An 18281-nucleotide genomic window follows, 5' to 3' on the forward strand; every position below is an offset into this window, starting at 1 on the left:
GCCTAGACGTTAAGAGGTAGACTCACGCACCGAGATGCGAACAAGGTCCCGGGTTCGAGTCCCGGCGGCTCCCGACAATAATAAATTCCCCAAGCGTCTGTGACACGGCACACACAATTATACCAAAGTCACACTGATGAGTCCGGTGTGTGTGCCAGGGACGAAACGCATAAGTAGGCATATGTGAAATCCTACATATTCAATAGAAATGGATCGTGATGAAAATATGTTTTTTGAAAAAAATTGGCCACAAATATATTCCATAGGATGTTTCGAAATTAGGATTCAACAACAAACTCCTGATTAGTGACTAATAAGCTAACATTCGACAAAAGATTTAATATGCAATTTGAAATTAATAATTTTATCTACAGTTTACTGAAAAACATTGTGAAAATTGACCTGAAAATAAGAAAACTATACTGAATATCAACTTGCGTTTTAGCAACTGAGTGTATTTCATCAGTTTTGTGGTCACCAATGAGCTCATCAATGAACACGCAATGAAAAGCTACAAATTTATTTATTTTCATTTCCCAATGAGGAAGATAATAAACCCAAAAAAGTTTAATTCATATTTTAAGGTTTATGAAAGCAATACACAATACAGCCTCCACTACAAGAACAGGAAATAATATCTGTGTGTTGATATATCATAAAATTGACCTCTCCTGAAAGAGAGCCTGTCCAATGCCGCATTGTAGATGGAACTGTCACCTAAATTCTTGCGCGGTGAAATTAATGCACGTATCTTTCGCAATGCTATAATTAATTGCAAACGTGAAAATGTTTCAGTTGCAACCATAAACCTTCGATTCGAATGTTTGGTAATCATCGCTTATCAGCCAAAAAAGAAGGAGGAAGAAGAAAGGATTGGAAAGTAGACGGGCTCTTAGCCTTTTTGTTGTGGGAGCAAATCTTGGGAGAAGAATATTGCGATATTTCGATTTCATTTATCAGATCGGACTGAAACTAGACAAACTCAATTATAGTTTGTGGTTAGTTACATTCTGTTGCTTACAATTGTCTAAACTGAATAAGAAAAACTCTTCAGAAGACTCTGGTTTTTACTCATTCTGAAGTTAAAGGATGTTCAAAGTAGATATAGCGATAAAAGCTACAAATATAATATAATCATAACTTTTGAACCAGGGAACTTCTTCGAATAATATTTTCGTTACTTTGCAGCTGAAAGGGCTATTCTTCATTGATTGCTTGAGGTATTTACAGTTTTGAGGGGGTTATTATCGCCTATACTTTAAGTATAGCTTATAGCTGTTTTGCTAATGTAATGTTTTATTTTTATTATTCGTTTATTCTTCAGCTATTTTCATTGAAATATTGGATACAAAAAAATGAATAATAGTATTCTTGAATGGCACATTCTCCAGCCTGTCCCTCTGCTCAAAGTTACCCAACTTTTTCCTTTTTGATTTGATCAAAAAATCAAGAAGGAACAAACTTACCCAACTTTGTTCCTTTTTGATTTATTTATTAGAGCCATCAACTGATCTTGAAATGTATTGCGTGAGGTTGCAACTTGTACATTTTCCAGAAAATCTGTGTTAGGGTTCGTAGTTTTCTCATAAGTAAAAAAAATACTCTTAAAAACCTTAGCAACCTATGAATGATAGCCATTTTTGGCTGCAAAGTACTATTCGAATTTTTCTAGCTTTTATCGCTATATCTATACTTTGAACACCCTATAACTTGAGAACTTGGGAGCGTTTAACTGAGTCGTCTGATCAGCTTTTTTCATTAAGGTGATACATATCTTCAAAAAACAATGCTCACATTACAAATTAACCGATAACTTTCTTTCATACATTCAGGTGTCTGGTCCTTTCAATAGAGCTACCAGAAGTACTACTGTTCAAATAAAACATGCTCTCATTCCATCGATAAATAAAATGAATATTTAAAAACAAGCAGGATATCGAAAAGAAAAAAATAAGGAAGAAGTGATCTGAACTCAGAAGCTTCTGAGCACTTGTCATTCTTGTGAAAACTGTTTATTGGCAATTGAACAAGAAACCTTCTATTGTCAAAATCATTCACAGACTAACACTAGCCACTGAAACAATGAATTAACACATTTTCAAAAAAAAGTAGAAATGAAAAGTTCAACAACTTAATATCAATATTCCATAATGAAAATAATTCCCTAATATCAAACATTGATAAGATATTAGCAAATTTCATGTATTCGCCAAAAAGACAGAGGTATTTATACCAGAATAAGATAATAAAATCTCAAATGCACATATTTAGTACACCAGACAAACCCAAAATTGGCAGATACAATATTGTTTCAAAAACATTAAATACATTTCTGGTCCCAAAATATACCATGTTACTTAATAAGCCCAGGCCTGTTGACCAAATGCCACCATCAGTGTCATTCCACTTTTTTTCACGTTCTTCGACAGAAATTGAAGGTAAAGCGAAGCTACATTTGTTCTTGTTTGAAACATGGATATGAACGAGTTCCGTGTATTGAATACCTAGGTTGACTTTACCTGGCACTTATTGAGTGTTGTTAATAGAAATAAATAAACAATGAATGTGCTTGTTTTGATTATATCACTCTTCAAGAATTATTTATTATATAGTTAATATTTTTCTTTTCCTTTTTCATTACAACTTCTCTTAGAAACATCAGTAACCCTAAAAACCAACCTCCAGTAATTATAAAAATTGGAGCTACCAAATGACTCATGTTCAACTTTTCTGAGGCATTATGCCCAGTATTTGATCTGGTGGTTCTGAACTTACCCCCATAGTATTTTTGTGATATTTTATCAATGATTCCGGTTTCTAGAAGATTCATCAACTTCTTATTCACTAAAGGGTACAATGGATTTCCTTTGGAAAAAAGGGCAACGAATCTTTGAGTCATAACCAAAGGTTTGAGCTGTACCCAATTTCTATTATGACGCGCGTAAAAGTTAGCTGCTCTAGTATCGTAAAAAAGAGCTATATTGCTTCTGTTCTCCTTATTTTCCCAACAATCATAGTTTCTCAAATTGCAATCGATAAATATAATGTTTTCTGTGAAATTCATAACCTCTTCTACGTAGTTCATCATAAAGTGACTTTCGGCACCAATTATCAAACCACTTTTATTCAACCCCTTGAAAGAACTGAAAGCTTCAAAGTAATTGTTACCATTTAACAAGTAGGTCATCTTCGAACCAAAAAAATAATTCATCATTGTGCAAAGGAACAATGTCGAGTAAAATAAAATGTTTTGAGATGTTTCTCTTCTAATGAAATTGAATGCTTGTGCTAGAAACATTTCGAAATTAGCTACGAAAACAACGAGGCAAAGGTCCAGTTGTAATACCGAATTTAGCAAATAATATCCGAAAACTAATATGGTAGCAATTATGAAAGAACATGTTAACCACGACAGCCATACGTAAGGGTCGAACACTCTGATCAAATACATCCATCTGGGAATAAGAGCTGGAGCTGTGATAAACATAGCGAAATCTTGGAACAAATATGGCATCGTGAGATCTGCGCATACCCAACAAAAAGGGATAATAGAACCAAACTGGACATCCCATATTCTAAGGAACCTGTTATAACGTTGGTTACGACTGGACCTGTCCAATCTAGCAGAAAATTTCATGGATCTAATAATCATTTCGAAAATATCCATTTCCAAACCATGTGGCTCATCGCAGGTGATACACCAAGCATATATTTTATTGCTGATGAAATTAATCTTCATGTCTGACCCAATTCTCCAAACCTGCGGTATTTTTCTAGGGAAAAATTGATTTTGAGTCAACGATCTTTCGAAACAGCAAGATCCAATTTCTTTCACATCGGTATCAATTCTGCCATAAATTTTTCTTCTGTAGGGAAAAACGGTATAAATTCTACCAGTTTCTGTATTCACAAAAACTACATCAAGTATATGGGACAATATTAAAATCGCTGGCATATTTCTTGGGATTTTAGACATCAAAAAAATGAATTTAGCTCGTGGATGAAAAAACCCTGCATCTTTTTGAAGAGCATCGATGAACCATTCTAATTTTTCTGGTTCTACTCGTGCAACATATAGGTCAACTTTGGGGTTGGTAGCCTCTGATTGTATGATTTCTTCAGATAAGTCAACAAAGAAATAAGGCGAGTTCAATTTTTCTTTCATTCCCGTTACCAATGTGATGGCTGTTGGAGGGTTGTACATCATAATGAGGATGTTGACGCATTGGATGATGGTTGTATTGCACATGGTAAGTTACTTCTGAACGAATAGATTCATTAGGTGGAACAAAACTTCTGTTCATATATTAATGAATAATATATCGAATTAGAGAATGATGCTTTTATCGAAATGAATTGTCATGATTGATGAACGATAAAGATTCATAAATATGCATATTAAATAGAGATTAGCAGCGAAAACTGTTTTTTCCTAAGAAATTGAATGTAGAATAGGTACATGTATTTCCGCAAAATTTATTCAACACAACAATTGTGTCGTCATCTACATGTTGACTTCATCAGGTAGGTACGGTCACTAACATTCTATATATATATCTCAATTTACTTGAATACATAAAAGGCGAAAACGATGGAATTTTGGAATTTCTGATGTTTCATCTTCTACACTTCTACAATTCTTTCCTGATATGAACGAAATTCAGAATGGGTACTCAGTTTGGGCTGCAAACAAAATGCAGGGTGCGGTTTGAGGCATGCGCAAACGTGTTATGACCGGTAGTTCCATATCGCCTTCTCAATCAATTTGTATGGGGCGATGGGGATTGTAGTGTTTCTTCCTTGGACCACTGATGGAATCATAAGTATGAATTTTCAGTGGTCTCTGCCATATACATTTTTACCTACACATCGGATCACGGTAAAGTCAGTAACTTTGCCAACCTTGCCATAAAGGGTGCCGGTGCGTTTCTGCTGAGCATTGTGCAACGTGTGGCGCCTTCTCTCGAGCTAGCAAAGAGTCACTTCATCAATATTTCGTGCTCTACTTGACCAGTATGAAATTTCGGGAAATACCGGTATTCACTTTGATACATTGAATACTTCATAGAAATATCAACTTTTTTGATGTTAAGGTGTTTGTCGTGCATGCGTAATAGTTATTTATTATACAAGGGAAAAAAGTATTAGATTTTAGCTCGAGGTTATGTTGTCTCCCGACGCGAAGCGGAGGGAGACAAAAAACCGAGAGCTAAAATCTAACATTTTTCCCGTGTATAATACACTATTTTTTTCTGTGACAGGAAAAACGACAATTAAATAGTGAAAGAACATATTATTACAATATATTAAAGTCAGAATGTAATCGATATGAATTTTGAATTTTTAAACTAGTAAGCTGCAAATAGACTGCGTTGCTAAGGAAAACTTCAAAGGAATCAAATATCTGTCAATTTAATTTTTTGATTTGTTTCAAAAATCAGTAATGATTGTTTAGTAGTTATTTTGTTGAATAATATAAAGTTAAAAAATGTCTGATTCCGAGTTTTCTCTGACTCCACTGGAGTTAATAGAAGCAGCGCAAGTAGCGTCACGAAAATTATTGCCAGCTAAATCGCGGAAAATTTACGAAACCGCGTATTCAAGATTTATGGAATGGAAAATGAAAAAGACATGCAGGTCTTTCTCGGAGACAGTGTTATTGGCTTATTTTTCGGAATTGGCACAACAACAAAAGCCATCAATAGTGTGGTCGAATTATTATTATTCCTTTATCTATATGTAGATAAATATATATCCGGGAAAAAAGTACTCACTTTTTTTCCCGGGGAAAAAAGTAATTTCGTGAAAAGTCATATTTTGTTACCTGTCAACAGAGATGAAATGTCAAATTTTTTTCCCGTCGCAGAAAAAAAATATTTTCTGGAGATAATAGTGTTGTGTTCTATATAGGCTTCGTGACTATGTCCCATCACCACTTCAGGTATAGGAAACATAGAAATGAATTGATTGAGGACGATATTTTATTGGGATCCCTAAATCTGGTGCTCTTTTTCAGCTTCTTCCATTGAAATCTATCTAATGGTTTCAGACTCATTCAGTGTATACGACATGAGGTAATAGACGTCAGGAAACTGCAATATTTCATCTTATAATTTTCATTGAGTGTGGAGTATGTCGATTATATTTAAAAAAAAAAAGGTGAAGTATTGAAACTATAGAGTAGAGAGGTATACTATTGAAGAAAAAAATAAATGAGAATTGAAGAAAAAAATTCCTTTTCAGAGAAAAAAGATGTAGCTTGAGGAAGTTGACAGCAAAATAACATCAGTTAGCGGCATGAATTACACAACGAATGCATTAAGAATGCAATTGTCACATGGTTTTTCAACTTCCAGTGACAAACAAATTTTTTTTCTCTGTTGAGTCTTTCAAAGAACCGTTGAAGCTAAGTATGAAAGTTATTCTGCAGGTTACCCCGGATATGCAGATATATGATTTATTGGGAATTATAATTGAAAAGCAAATATGTGGTATTACAATGTAGTTACTAGTAAATACATAGTATTACTATACATTTGTGTTTCAATTACCAATTAGTAATGGCTGAAATAATTCACTATTCATTATATCGAGAATAGTGATGTTGGAATAACACATAAGTAAATGTTTAGATAGAGAACTTTGTAGTCTTTTAACAAAGTGTAGATTGGTACATTCTGATATGATCAATGTGGCTTTTTCCAAGTCTACTCAATTAACAGGCAGACAAAAAAATTGAAAAATAAGAAATCAGTAACTTAACTTTGCTGTTTTCCTAATTCTTTTAGTTATTATCCTTTAATTTTCTATGGTTTTGCATAAAGTTATTCTTCATATGAAGCACGATTTCAATATGAGGTGGTTGATTTGTCGATATTTTGCTGGAATTTTGTATGGTTCTGGTTTTGTATTTTCTGGAAAGGTATTTCCTTATACCTACGATGAGTCTGAGTCCAATCCGATATGTAATCACGAAAATATTGTGTTTTTTTTTGCCAATATTCTCTTTACATTTTCTATGTTTTTTTTTACTTAACATGGATGTCTGCATATACGATCAACACAAAAAACAATTTTTCAGTTCATAAAATATATTTTAGAGCTACTTGAGGCAGGAAAAATGGCATTGGGCATATTCCTGGGCATCTCAAAGGCTGTGACTCATTTAATATTCTGTAATATATGAATTTGCAATATAGAGTTCTTATATTAATAAAAATAATATCTTCTTGAGTAATTGAAGTAATATGAAGTTAAAGGAAATAAAATCAAATGGCTAGATTCATTCATGACTAACAGAACCAACCAAAGTCAAAAATATCAAAAAGAACAATAGGAATCGATCAAGGAAGTGTCATCGGCACGCTGTTATTTTAAATATATTCATAATCAGATGAAAAATATTCCACATTTTATTTTGACATGACAGATGTGAATATCGAAGTACGATATTTTATTACGATATTCATACAAAATGATTCACATGATGTTTTTCACGGTAAGTACCAATCCCTATCAGCTATTGTACATATTTCACTCATACCTAAACCAGAAAGTGCCATTACAAAGTTTTCCAATTTTGGCACTTCCCAAAACAACCACTCCTATATTAGGCACTGACATTGAAGTCATATCCAAAGATTTTCTGAATCTTCATTGTCCAAATCACAATCGTTCGAAAAAATATTTATATCCCAAAAAAAGAAGTATCGAAAGACGACGATACTACAAGTTACAATCCTCATAGGTAAGAAAATTCTATTGTTAATACAAGGATCTAAACTTCTTTCCGATAATTTTACTGTAGATACACTTAAAAACACCTAATGAAATGTGGCATAGTTCGAAAAGGTAATATGTAGAATACCACAAGAATGTTCATGCCAAATCTTATATCATGTGGTCTTCACGGGCTCATGCATAAACGTGCGTTCAAAAACAACTGAAATCAAGATGATACCTTTTTAATTTTTTCCATAAGATGAAAACTTTTTGACAATTGAATTCCCCAAAAGAGTTTAATATCAAAGTATACATAATATCATAATAAATGGTTGATAAGAATTTCCGGGCATTGAAGACAGTTTTGGCTGACACTTATCAGGAAAGTAATTATGATATTCAGGCAAAAGGATTTAAATGGTGTTGTTCAAGGTAAGTTGTACCAATACCCATTTCAACGTAGTACCTAAACCAAAACCAAAAGTGTCACTGATAACTCACCCGATTTTCCAACTTTGGCACTTCCCAAAACCACCACTCTTATCTTCGGCACTGCCGTTGTAGTCATACCTCCGGATTTGCTGAAACTCTCTTGTCCAAATCACCGGTCAACATATCTGTGTCGACTATAATCGGTCGAAAAAAAAAACGCAATATTTACTCACAACAAACCTTTATCGCATATCCGGCTCGAAGGACCAAAAAAGACGACGATGGTGCGAGGTTAGGCAATCGTCGCCGATAAGAGGGACAGGAAGTATGGAAAGTCGGTGACAAAATGAAGAAAAGGAACATCCACTCTCGGTGTGTTCGTTTTGGAAGGAACGGTCTGGATGGCGGGGTCAGAGCGTGACAGAACTCCGTTCAAATTGCACCTCGCCGAGATGCAGAATGAGAGATGAAGAATGAAGAACGGGAATCACTTTCGCGTGCCTCTTCGTTGGCGACTGCCTGCCGAGGTATATCGGATGCGAGTGCTCGGTACTCTAGGAGACCGGGTATGGACAGGAAGGTTACTAAAGGTGGACATGGACTTGGTACTCCTTCCGCCGACACGCGGGTACCGGAAGATCTGTTGCTAATTGGTGTATGGTTCTATTCTCGTGTCGTACGCGCCTGCTTTGATTTATTGTTACGAAAGTTTCAACACATTCGTGATTTTAGAGGTGACGATGAAAGTTTTATCGGGTCGCGTTAGTTTTTTAATTTTTTTTGGGCGTTCGTTCGCTGAATGGGGCGTCATATCGTTTTGGCACGATTTTCGTGATTTTTTAATTTTGAGACATTGTTAGTAAGATTTGTATAATGGAGAAGAAATCGGGGAACATTTAATTTTGTTCGGCGTGCCGTCTTTGAACACAAAATGAATAACGCAAGGCAAACCAATGAAACTAGAAATTTTCAGTGAATACCGTGGTTGAGTTCGATAATAGGCCTAATAGTCCAAAATTTGGAAAATTCCTCTTCCTGAACATTTTGAAATTACTGTTACGATTGAGTTGAAATTTTGTACGACCTGTTCCAGCTTTATGCAAAATTTTGCTGAGTTTGCCTAACCATAAATTAAATTATTAAATATTAAAAGAAGTATTTCCATAATTACGGCATGGTGGCTCTTTTTGGCCCGAGTACTCACAGTACGGCACCCAATTTTCTTGTCTCCGAATTATTCCCATGACTTTTATGCATTTTGAAATGGCTTGTTGCATCACTTCCAATGATCCTGCCAATTTTTGTTGTTTTTGACACGAGTCTTGATTAAGTAATGCCTCCATTTCTGCATCTTCGAAAACCTTCTCTCTTTCCCCGTCATGCTGGTCTTCTACGTCAAAATCACCGTTCTTGAAGCGTTGAAACCACTCTCAGCACGTTCTTTCACTAATAGCGGCCTCAGCATAGGTATTTGAGATCATTCGATGAGCCTCAGCCGCAGATTTGGCTCGTAAGCTGACATGTTTGATCGAGTTTAACTTTATGATACAGACATAAATTGACTAATAACACAATGCAAAGTAATATTTCAACAAAAAGCATTCGTGCAGGTGCAAAAATCCTCGTCTTGGACTCGTATTCTTGTTGCCACCAGCACTCATGCTTTCTGTTAATATATTACGTAGCAACGTGTTTTTCAGATTTTTTTTGGCCCGAGAGATGGCGTCGAAGGCTGAGCAATTCTCGGCAGATCTAAACCGCTTGGGACATAAATCCAACTGTTCTACGGCAAAATCACCACTCCCCACTATGGAGATTAGAGGTAGGGACTACTGAGCTGCCAACCGATCCTGGGATGGGTCCTGGGATGGAACACCTTAATCGCTGAGACAAGGCGCTCCATGAAAATTAGTTGAGAACGCCTTTCCAAAACGAGTACGGTATAAATTTTGCAGGTTAATGTAAAACAAAAATTTCAAACTTCGTGCATTTTATTCATTCAAAACCATAGGAAATTCAAACATGAAATTTGAAATGAAATGACCTCTCTGAAATTTTGCATGTAAAATAACAATTTCAAGCTTCATGCTTGAAACGCATGAAATTGTTAAAATTCACTACAATAATAGTGAAAAATTCTCAGTCATAGTTAACAAAACTAAAACACTTGTGTGTCGTAATGAAGCACCTTTTCGGTCGGCAATAGTAAAATTTTGAGCTACTCATACAAGTTAGTGATGTGTAAAATTAAAATCATGTGCGCGCTCAAGAACAACTGATAATATTGCAGGTGTAATCATTTGACAGTTGAATAGTAAAAACTACACCATTACTGAAAATGGAACTATACACGCTTCAACAACGTATTGATATTTTTAAAATGCTTTTCAAAAACGTTGGAAATTGTGCAGTCCGCAAAATTACAGCACTTTTCGTGGTGAAGTATTTTTTTGCCGGCAATAGTCACACTAGACAAGTTTATGATCAAAACTGTATTCGTAGCTCTAAAACAACTGAGAAAATTGCTGCTGTAGCTTGTTGTGTTGATGAACACACGATCTTGAGGATTGGAATTCCACAAACGATATTACATCGTAATTTGCATGATTTTTTTATGGCCGGATATATTTTCAACAAGACGGAGCGACGTGCCACAGAAGCAACATAACAATCACAATTTTGCAAGAAAAGTTATTTTCCGAAGATGTTATCACAATCGTCTATCGAGTACTTTCCATGAAAAAGACATGGTGCAGCAACCGTAGCCATGGCGGCCATTTGGCTTTCCTTTCCCATCACTAATGGCATACCTTTCTCTTCAGAATGAAATGAAATCCATACGCAGATGAACTTATTCGTCATAAAATTCTGTGTAATTTAAAATGTTTATTTATGTATATGTATGTATTTATGTATCAGTTCATTATCAGATAAACAAACACTATTTTTTTTCGATATATTTTCATAGAACTGAATATATTTATCAAAAATACTTTATGAATTACTATCTTACCCAGTGGCTTTCGGAAAGCCTGTATGAAGATAGATCATCTTTCGTTAGACAAATGATCTATTGATGGACCCTCCTGTAGATGAAATGAAATTAACAGTTCATCATCAATCTAATAGCTACAAATCGATATAACATCGCAAAACTGAATTATTCAGTGAAGTATATTTTCGAAAACCCTATGGCCCCCTTAGATGGATTAGAAAGGAAGTTCCATAACCGATATAATAATTAATATTTGATTTCAGGAGATAAGCATCCAGTACTTAGCTCGGTTTCACCTCAGCATGATCTATCAGTTATCTCACACTCCTTTTATGGGTTCCATTTCGTCTAATTATGATTTCATTTACCTGGCGAAGGTTCATGAGTTGCTGACTCATTAACCTAAGATATAATTCTACGTTTTTAGGTCACTGTTCCATGAGATGACTATCTCAATATTTTTTGGTGTATTCATAAATGAGTTCAATGAATACTTATTTGGTTTTTCAAGCTCATATCCGAATTTTTGTTTCCAATGTTGCTTCATTGGAATGTATGTGAAATGTGAATATACATAAAAGAGAGTAACGAAGCATTTATTTCAAATATTTTTCCTATGAGAGAATAGAATAGGCGTACAACTTTGCTTCCGCCGTTTTTTCCGAAATCCGAGGCTTTATTGTAAAAATTGGTTAGGTACATTCATGATTAAAAGTATTGTCGATCCCTAGCCCCTAATTCCTCACATCTCTCGGGCAGCGTACGAATCCCGCGTTGAAAAAACTGGTCATCTTTTGAAGTGATTCACGAATCGATCCAATTTTTTACTTCTTCATAAGACCGGCAGTGCTGGTCAGCTAGGCCGTGTGCCATTGATCGAAACAAGTGATAGTCCGAGGTAGCAACGCCTGGAGAATACGACGGACTTTCCATTTCAACTTTCCCAAGTATGTCTTGACCACTTTCGCAACTTGAGGTCGAGCATTGTCATGCTGAAAAATCATTTTATCGTGTCTCTCGTTGTGTTGCGGCCGTTTGTCTTTCAATGCTCGGCTCAAACGTCGGTTTCAACAACTCATTATACACTACGCCGAGCTGGTCCCACCAAATACTGAGCATCGTCTTGGGACCGTGAATATTCAGCTTGGCAGTCGACGTGGAAGCGTGGCGGGGATATCCACATTATTTTCTGCGCTTGAGATTATCGTAATGAACCCATTTTTCGTCTCCAGTCACAATGTGATGCAGAATCCCTTCCGTCTTTGCCTTTCAAACAGCTGTTCACAAGCAAACAAACGCTGTTCAACATCTCTCGGCTTCAATTCATACGGCACCCAATTTCCTTGTTTCTGAATCATTCCCATGACTTTCAGGCGTTTTGAAATGGCCTGTTTCGTCACTCCCAATGAACCTGCCAATTTTTGTTGCGTTTGACACGAGTCTTGATTAAGTAAGGCCTCCATTTCTGCATCTTCGAAAATCTTCTCTCTTCCACCGCCATGCTGGTCTTTGACGTCAAAATCACCGTTCTTGATGCTTTGAAAACACTCCCAGCGCGTTCTTCCACTAATAACGGTCTCACCATAAGTATTCGAGAGTATTCGATGAGCCTCAGCCGCAGATTTCTTTATATTAAAACAGAAAATGGAAACGTCCCGCAAATGACGCGAATTTGGCTCGTAAGCTGACATATTTGATCGAGTTTAACTTTATGATACAGACACAAATTGACTAATAACACAATGCAAAGTAATATTTCAACAAAAAGCATTCGTGCAGGTGCAAAAATCCTCGTCTTGGACTCGGATTCTTGTTGCCACCGGCACTCATGCTTTTTGTTAAAATATTACGTAGCAACGTGTTTTTCAGATTTTTTTTTGGGAAAATTAGATACCCTTCTGATATTACTTACGAATATTTCCGTATGTTATTATCATTATCCTTCTGAATAAATAATGGGAGAATAAGATATTTTTCATATCTCGGTAGTGTTTACGACGGTCGCTAGGCTGAACAGACGGTTTGCGTCGATTTTGAGGGCGGATTCGTCATCAGTGATTCGAAGCTTAGGTATCGTTCGAGATTATTTGGAAATATGAGGAAAAAACTGGCGTTTGGTCTCCAAGGATGCAGTTGGAGCTATTCCATCTGAACTTTGTTTTCTACCTTCACGCTTCTGGTGTGAAAATTTTCTTCGAATTTCACGTTCTGGTTGATTTTCGGTTAGTGAGTAGTCTTTCTGTTTCGATGCTTAATGTCAAGATACACTGGTTCGATGAAAGATCCATCCTAAAACCTTAGCCAGGGGAAGGGATCCCAATAGGGCCTGGAAGCCCCCAAATTATTTTTTCAGAAATACAGGCTTTCAATTCCAATGAAAATATTCTCATTCTTTTCGAATTGAATGGGACACTTTCTATTTTATTGAATATTCAGAGGTAATTCTGAATTCATACGTTCATGCGGAATATATTTCATAAGCTAGAGTAACGCTCGAACTATTCATCATTTCCCGGAAAAAAAAGTCCAGAAGGTCTATAAGAAATTTTGTATTTTCGGTCACAATGTATAAAATCAGATCTTTTTTATGGAATCGGTAATTTACTCTACCAGAATATCCCAACTCCATTTTTTCGTCAGAAGGCAGTTTTTCCTCAATTAAATTAGATATATGGAAAATGAAAGAATCTGTTTCATCTCGACCAACCTGTGTCCGAATCATTCCGAGAATGTAATTAGGAATTGTTTCCGAATAATTATGAACTTCTAAAATATTGGCAATTCTACCTGTACTCGTAAATCGTTTTTTCCTGACTCAAACGCCTCAAAACATATTTGAGAAACTCCACAGGTCAGGTAGACTAAATATATTGGCGCTAATGTCGACTCATAGAGAAATAAATATTGAAAACGAGAATGTCATCGATTTATTCGTCCCAAAATTCGATAATTACAGACAGTGCGACAAATTGCTAGAGCTACCTGTTCGGAGATGAGCCCTAAAAAACTAGAAGCGTTCAAAAACTTCCTCTCGTACTTGACAGAGAATGTATGGTCCCCCTACGCGGATAAAATCTGAGCAATGCGTGCTCATCTATACGTTCGCAGAATGACGAAGTATTAGCCACCGCACTTCCAGTCTACACACTACACGTCTTGGTGACCGTTTCGTGGGTTCGTCTCGAAGAAAAACACAAGAGGAATTGGGCCCAAATAGGGAAAGGAACTGGAACAATAAGATGGAAGGATACGGCGTATACCCGATAAAGCTGTATAGTGGCTTCTGGTTCAACGATTTAATGATGCGTAACTGGTAAGATGGTACGTGAACGAATTTGGAGGGTTTCAGGAGGCCTTTGAAGATGGACGAAATTGTGAGAGTCATCCGAGCAAGCCTTTTATGGCGTACCGCATCAGGGAAGATTCACATCACGTGAAAAAAAGTGAATATGAGATGGGTTTGTTCTTCTAGGGAGAATCAGGTTTGACTGAGTCAAGTCAATCTGGCTTCGTTTCTAGATCGGAGTCTCATGGAAAAAGTTTGATCTATATTTTTGAGCGCACGTTCCCCGAACCTATATCTCTATCATTTCGTCTCAATATGTGAATTTTTCGGATTTTTAGCCGGAGATGGTCTCAAAGTCGGTATAATTTTCGTATAATAACGGAAGGACATAGAAAGTTGAGATTTGCAGTATAGGTTCATTAATGGCCGACTAGGGTCCGAAAATAAATGTTAGTAATTGGCAATTGCTTTTCATTCCGAGATAGGGAGGACATCTCATAAAATAGGAATTTTCAAGAAAAACTTATTCAGAGTTTTCACCCTTGGAATGAAACAAGCTTAAAGAAATTGTAAAAATGCTCCTGAGCATATAATTGCAATACTTTGTCACGAGTTGTCAGGTTGAAAAAAATGTTGCCTGACAAGAAACAAACAATAACAATTTGAATCAATTAACTTTTTTCACGTTTTGGAGTCGAAATCAGAATTCTCCGTCAGACAAACTCTTAAAATATATAGAATTCATCAATTGGCATTTGTCGACACAGAGAATCTTAGGTATATTTTATTATGAAATTTTCTATTGTGAATTAATGTTTCAATGAATTTATCAAATATGTATACCTACGATCTACTCCTACTTTAGGGAACATTTACATTAATACTATTCTTCACGTCTAGTACTTTAATTTCAATTTGGTTTACCTATATATCTCATTACCTCTGTAAGTTGAATTTAAACTTTATAACTCGAATTACACCTATGTCGAACTATAAGTAACTCGACGAAAAATCTTGGTCCGTGGTGTTTCGAGTCAACGAGAGTCCACTCTACCACGAATGCTTCAAATGTTTTTTCAAATTATTTCTTTAACACGAAAATTTTTTCATTTGGCAAATATACGAAAACAAACCGATTGAATTTGGTTTGTTCAAATGTTTTTGCCTCAAATAAACGAGTTTAATTCATAATAATGAAAAAATATCTGATAAAATTTTAAGAACAAGTTGTAATTGGAAAGATTATTTTTTTCAACACTTCAAATGGTCGATATTCTCTTGAGTGATGGCACTGAATCGGTTTGTGTTCATTTTTCAATAAACCTCGAAGCACTTTAAGCATCAATAATGACGAATACAAAGTAAAATTTTAACGTTTCAATGTAAACAAGGTATTATAGATGAGGAATCAGTTTTATCAATATAATCCCGAATGATTGGCTAGAATAATGCATTGCTATCAGTTGAAATCAGTTAGATTTTGACTTGTGAAAAAAAATAATCTATCAGATAGTTCTTGATAATGTCTTAGTGTTGAGATGCTTTTGTTTTTGCATAAATTGAACGAGCAATTTAAAACGCATAAAGCTTGAACTGTCATTTCTCATGTAAATGACAAATTTTATTTTGATCGAAATAATGAGAAAAACAAAAGCTTTGATGAGCTTATCTATATATGAGCTTAATTTCATATCAGTTTTTACTGCCTCAAGCTCCGGTTTGCAGACGTAATTTTTTTTTTGGGATATATTTTCTTTAAGCATTATCTGTTATGTCATACTTCTGCAAATAAAGAAATTTATTATCGACTTTTGCCTATACGCGTAGGATTTTTCCTCGCCGTCGGCTTCTCACTCCTCGCTAAGATTTATTATTATTATTATTATTATTATTATCTACGAAAATCTTCAGATTTCGTCTATTAAAGAACTCAACCGCGACCTTAGAAATCCGATCCTAGCCTCAAAATGTTCGACACCGTTTTTGACTCTTGCCGTTCGAGAGTAATCGTGTTCACGGCCGGGTGTACAGAACTACAGAATTATGTGTCATTCCATTTTGAGATTTGAAGAATTTCAAACATATCAACGAAATGATAATGAGAAATGGTCAAAACAGTAATAAAATAATTAGGGATCGTTAAAACCCGTGAAAAATAATTCTTATAGTCGTCCCAAAAGATAAAGCACAATAGTAAAAAAAAACTCAGATTCAGCCTCCTTCAACCGTCCATTACAAAACAATTAAATAAAACGTCTTGAACAATTGATAAGACCGGGCATAACTCAAGCTGTGAAAGTTCCTCTATCAAACAATCGACACATTGATGCACCACGATGACACCGTGAAGTAATGATCAATATGGAAATAGAAGATAAATCTAATGGAATGTCCAACCGTCTTATGGACCATAAACGCCACCAAATTGAAACGACGGAAATTTAGAGCTAGAAAAGGGTTATAAACCCGTGGAAGAATAAATATAAGACATATGGTCGACCAAATATGGGTAATCTATATTTTATAACGTCTTACCTACAATGTTACTACATAAAGAGATTAATAGGATAATAACTTTTATTGGACACGATACAGGCTAAAACAGCGCTCTGAAGACGAACTTTCTCCGGGTATTGTTGTTTTTTTATTTCTTGTTTCTATACGATTCCCTTGAATGTTCAGTTGCGATACCAAGTACATTCGACAAGGATGGTAGACAAGTCAAAGAACGTTTGATTTTTATGCATGTTCGGGTACGTGGTACCTATTGATGATTTATGGTGCGGTCCACAGTAGGTAGTTTGGTAGTTTGACTGACTACATAATTTTTAGATGTTATCGAATTCATCAGTTGTTGGTATCTCAGTTCAAGGTGATTGGTATTGAAGGGACTTAGGATTTTCCGACTTGAATGAATAGATCAAATCTCGGATCAAATGCCTACTGGGAGCTATTTTGATGCTTCTGATAAGAGTAATTCAGAGAGAAATTGAGTTTATTTCACGTCCCATAATAAGTCCCGGACTTGGCTCACCAACTTTTTTCTTCTTAATCCTTCAAAAAATGCTTAATAAAATCCCGGAATTCTGCCTGGGTATTCTGAGTAAATCCAGCAAAATTCTGCTGTGTGAGTCTACGGTACTGTCATATATGAACTATTGTGATGCTGGCTACGGTCCCTGCTTAACTGCTTCCTATAAAAAAGGATTCAAGTACTGCATAATTATTTTCTGAGATTTATACAAAGTCTACGTAAATATGATTCTGTAACTTACACCCTCAAGATTACAGGCTGGCTGAATGCTGTCAGAGATAGGATATTTAAAATTTTTATGTCAATTTTGAGGCAGGATTTGGATTCTATTATTGTTTTAGTGCTCATGGTGACGAATGTTGTTTTGTTTGGTAAGTTATATTGAGGAGGGTTAGATGGAAGAATAGACACATGGATAAGGTTTAAGGTTTACTGTACGGTACTCAACAATATTCTCTACGTAATTTATGCGAGCTAAATCTCGCCTCAAGTAGTGTAGTTCAATGAGTTTTCCAAATTTTCCTTCATGAAGACCTTTATTATTACAATAGATTGAAGTCTAAGTCGAATTATGTGATGGTAAATTTGTTTTTGAATAAATATAAAAACGAGTTTCCTGTATTGATTGAAAAAAATTCTTTTGAAAAACTATGCAAGCCAAGCATTGAGGCTCTGCTCCATGGACAACAACGATTAAAAGGTAGTATGCTGACATTAAACGTATTCGAAGAACCACTGACGATGCTGAATGATTTTCTGGTCGTACAAATTGGACAATTGAACTGGCTTTTTGCAGACTTCAAAATAATGAC

At 35.5% G+C, this 18281-nt stretch overlaps 1 protein-coding gene across 1 annotated transcript in view; it reads right to left on the reverse strand.

Annotated features, from left to right (window-relative positions):
* The window catches only part of LOC123670650 (ras-related and estrogen-regulated growth inhibitor-like protein), a 109516-nt gene extending 100802 nt beyond the window's left edge, over window positions 1–8714 (reverse strand). The window contains exon 1 of the mRNA XM_045604162.1: window positions 8224–8714. Within this exon, the coding sequence (XP_045460118.1) occupies window positions 8224–8290 (67 nt within the window). The 5' untranslated portion in view covers window positions 8291–8714. The remainder of the gene's footprint in view (window positions 1–8223) is intronic.
* Window positions 8715–18281: the final 9567 nt, after the last annotated feature.

Source organism: Harmonia axyridis, chromosome 1 (assembly GCF_914767665.1).
Source record: "Harmonia axyridis chromosome 1, icHarAxyr1.1, whole genome shotgun sequence".
NCBI classification, from domain to species: Eukaryota; Metazoa; Arthropoda; class Insecta; order Coleoptera; family Coccinellidae; genus Harmonia; species Harmonia axyridis.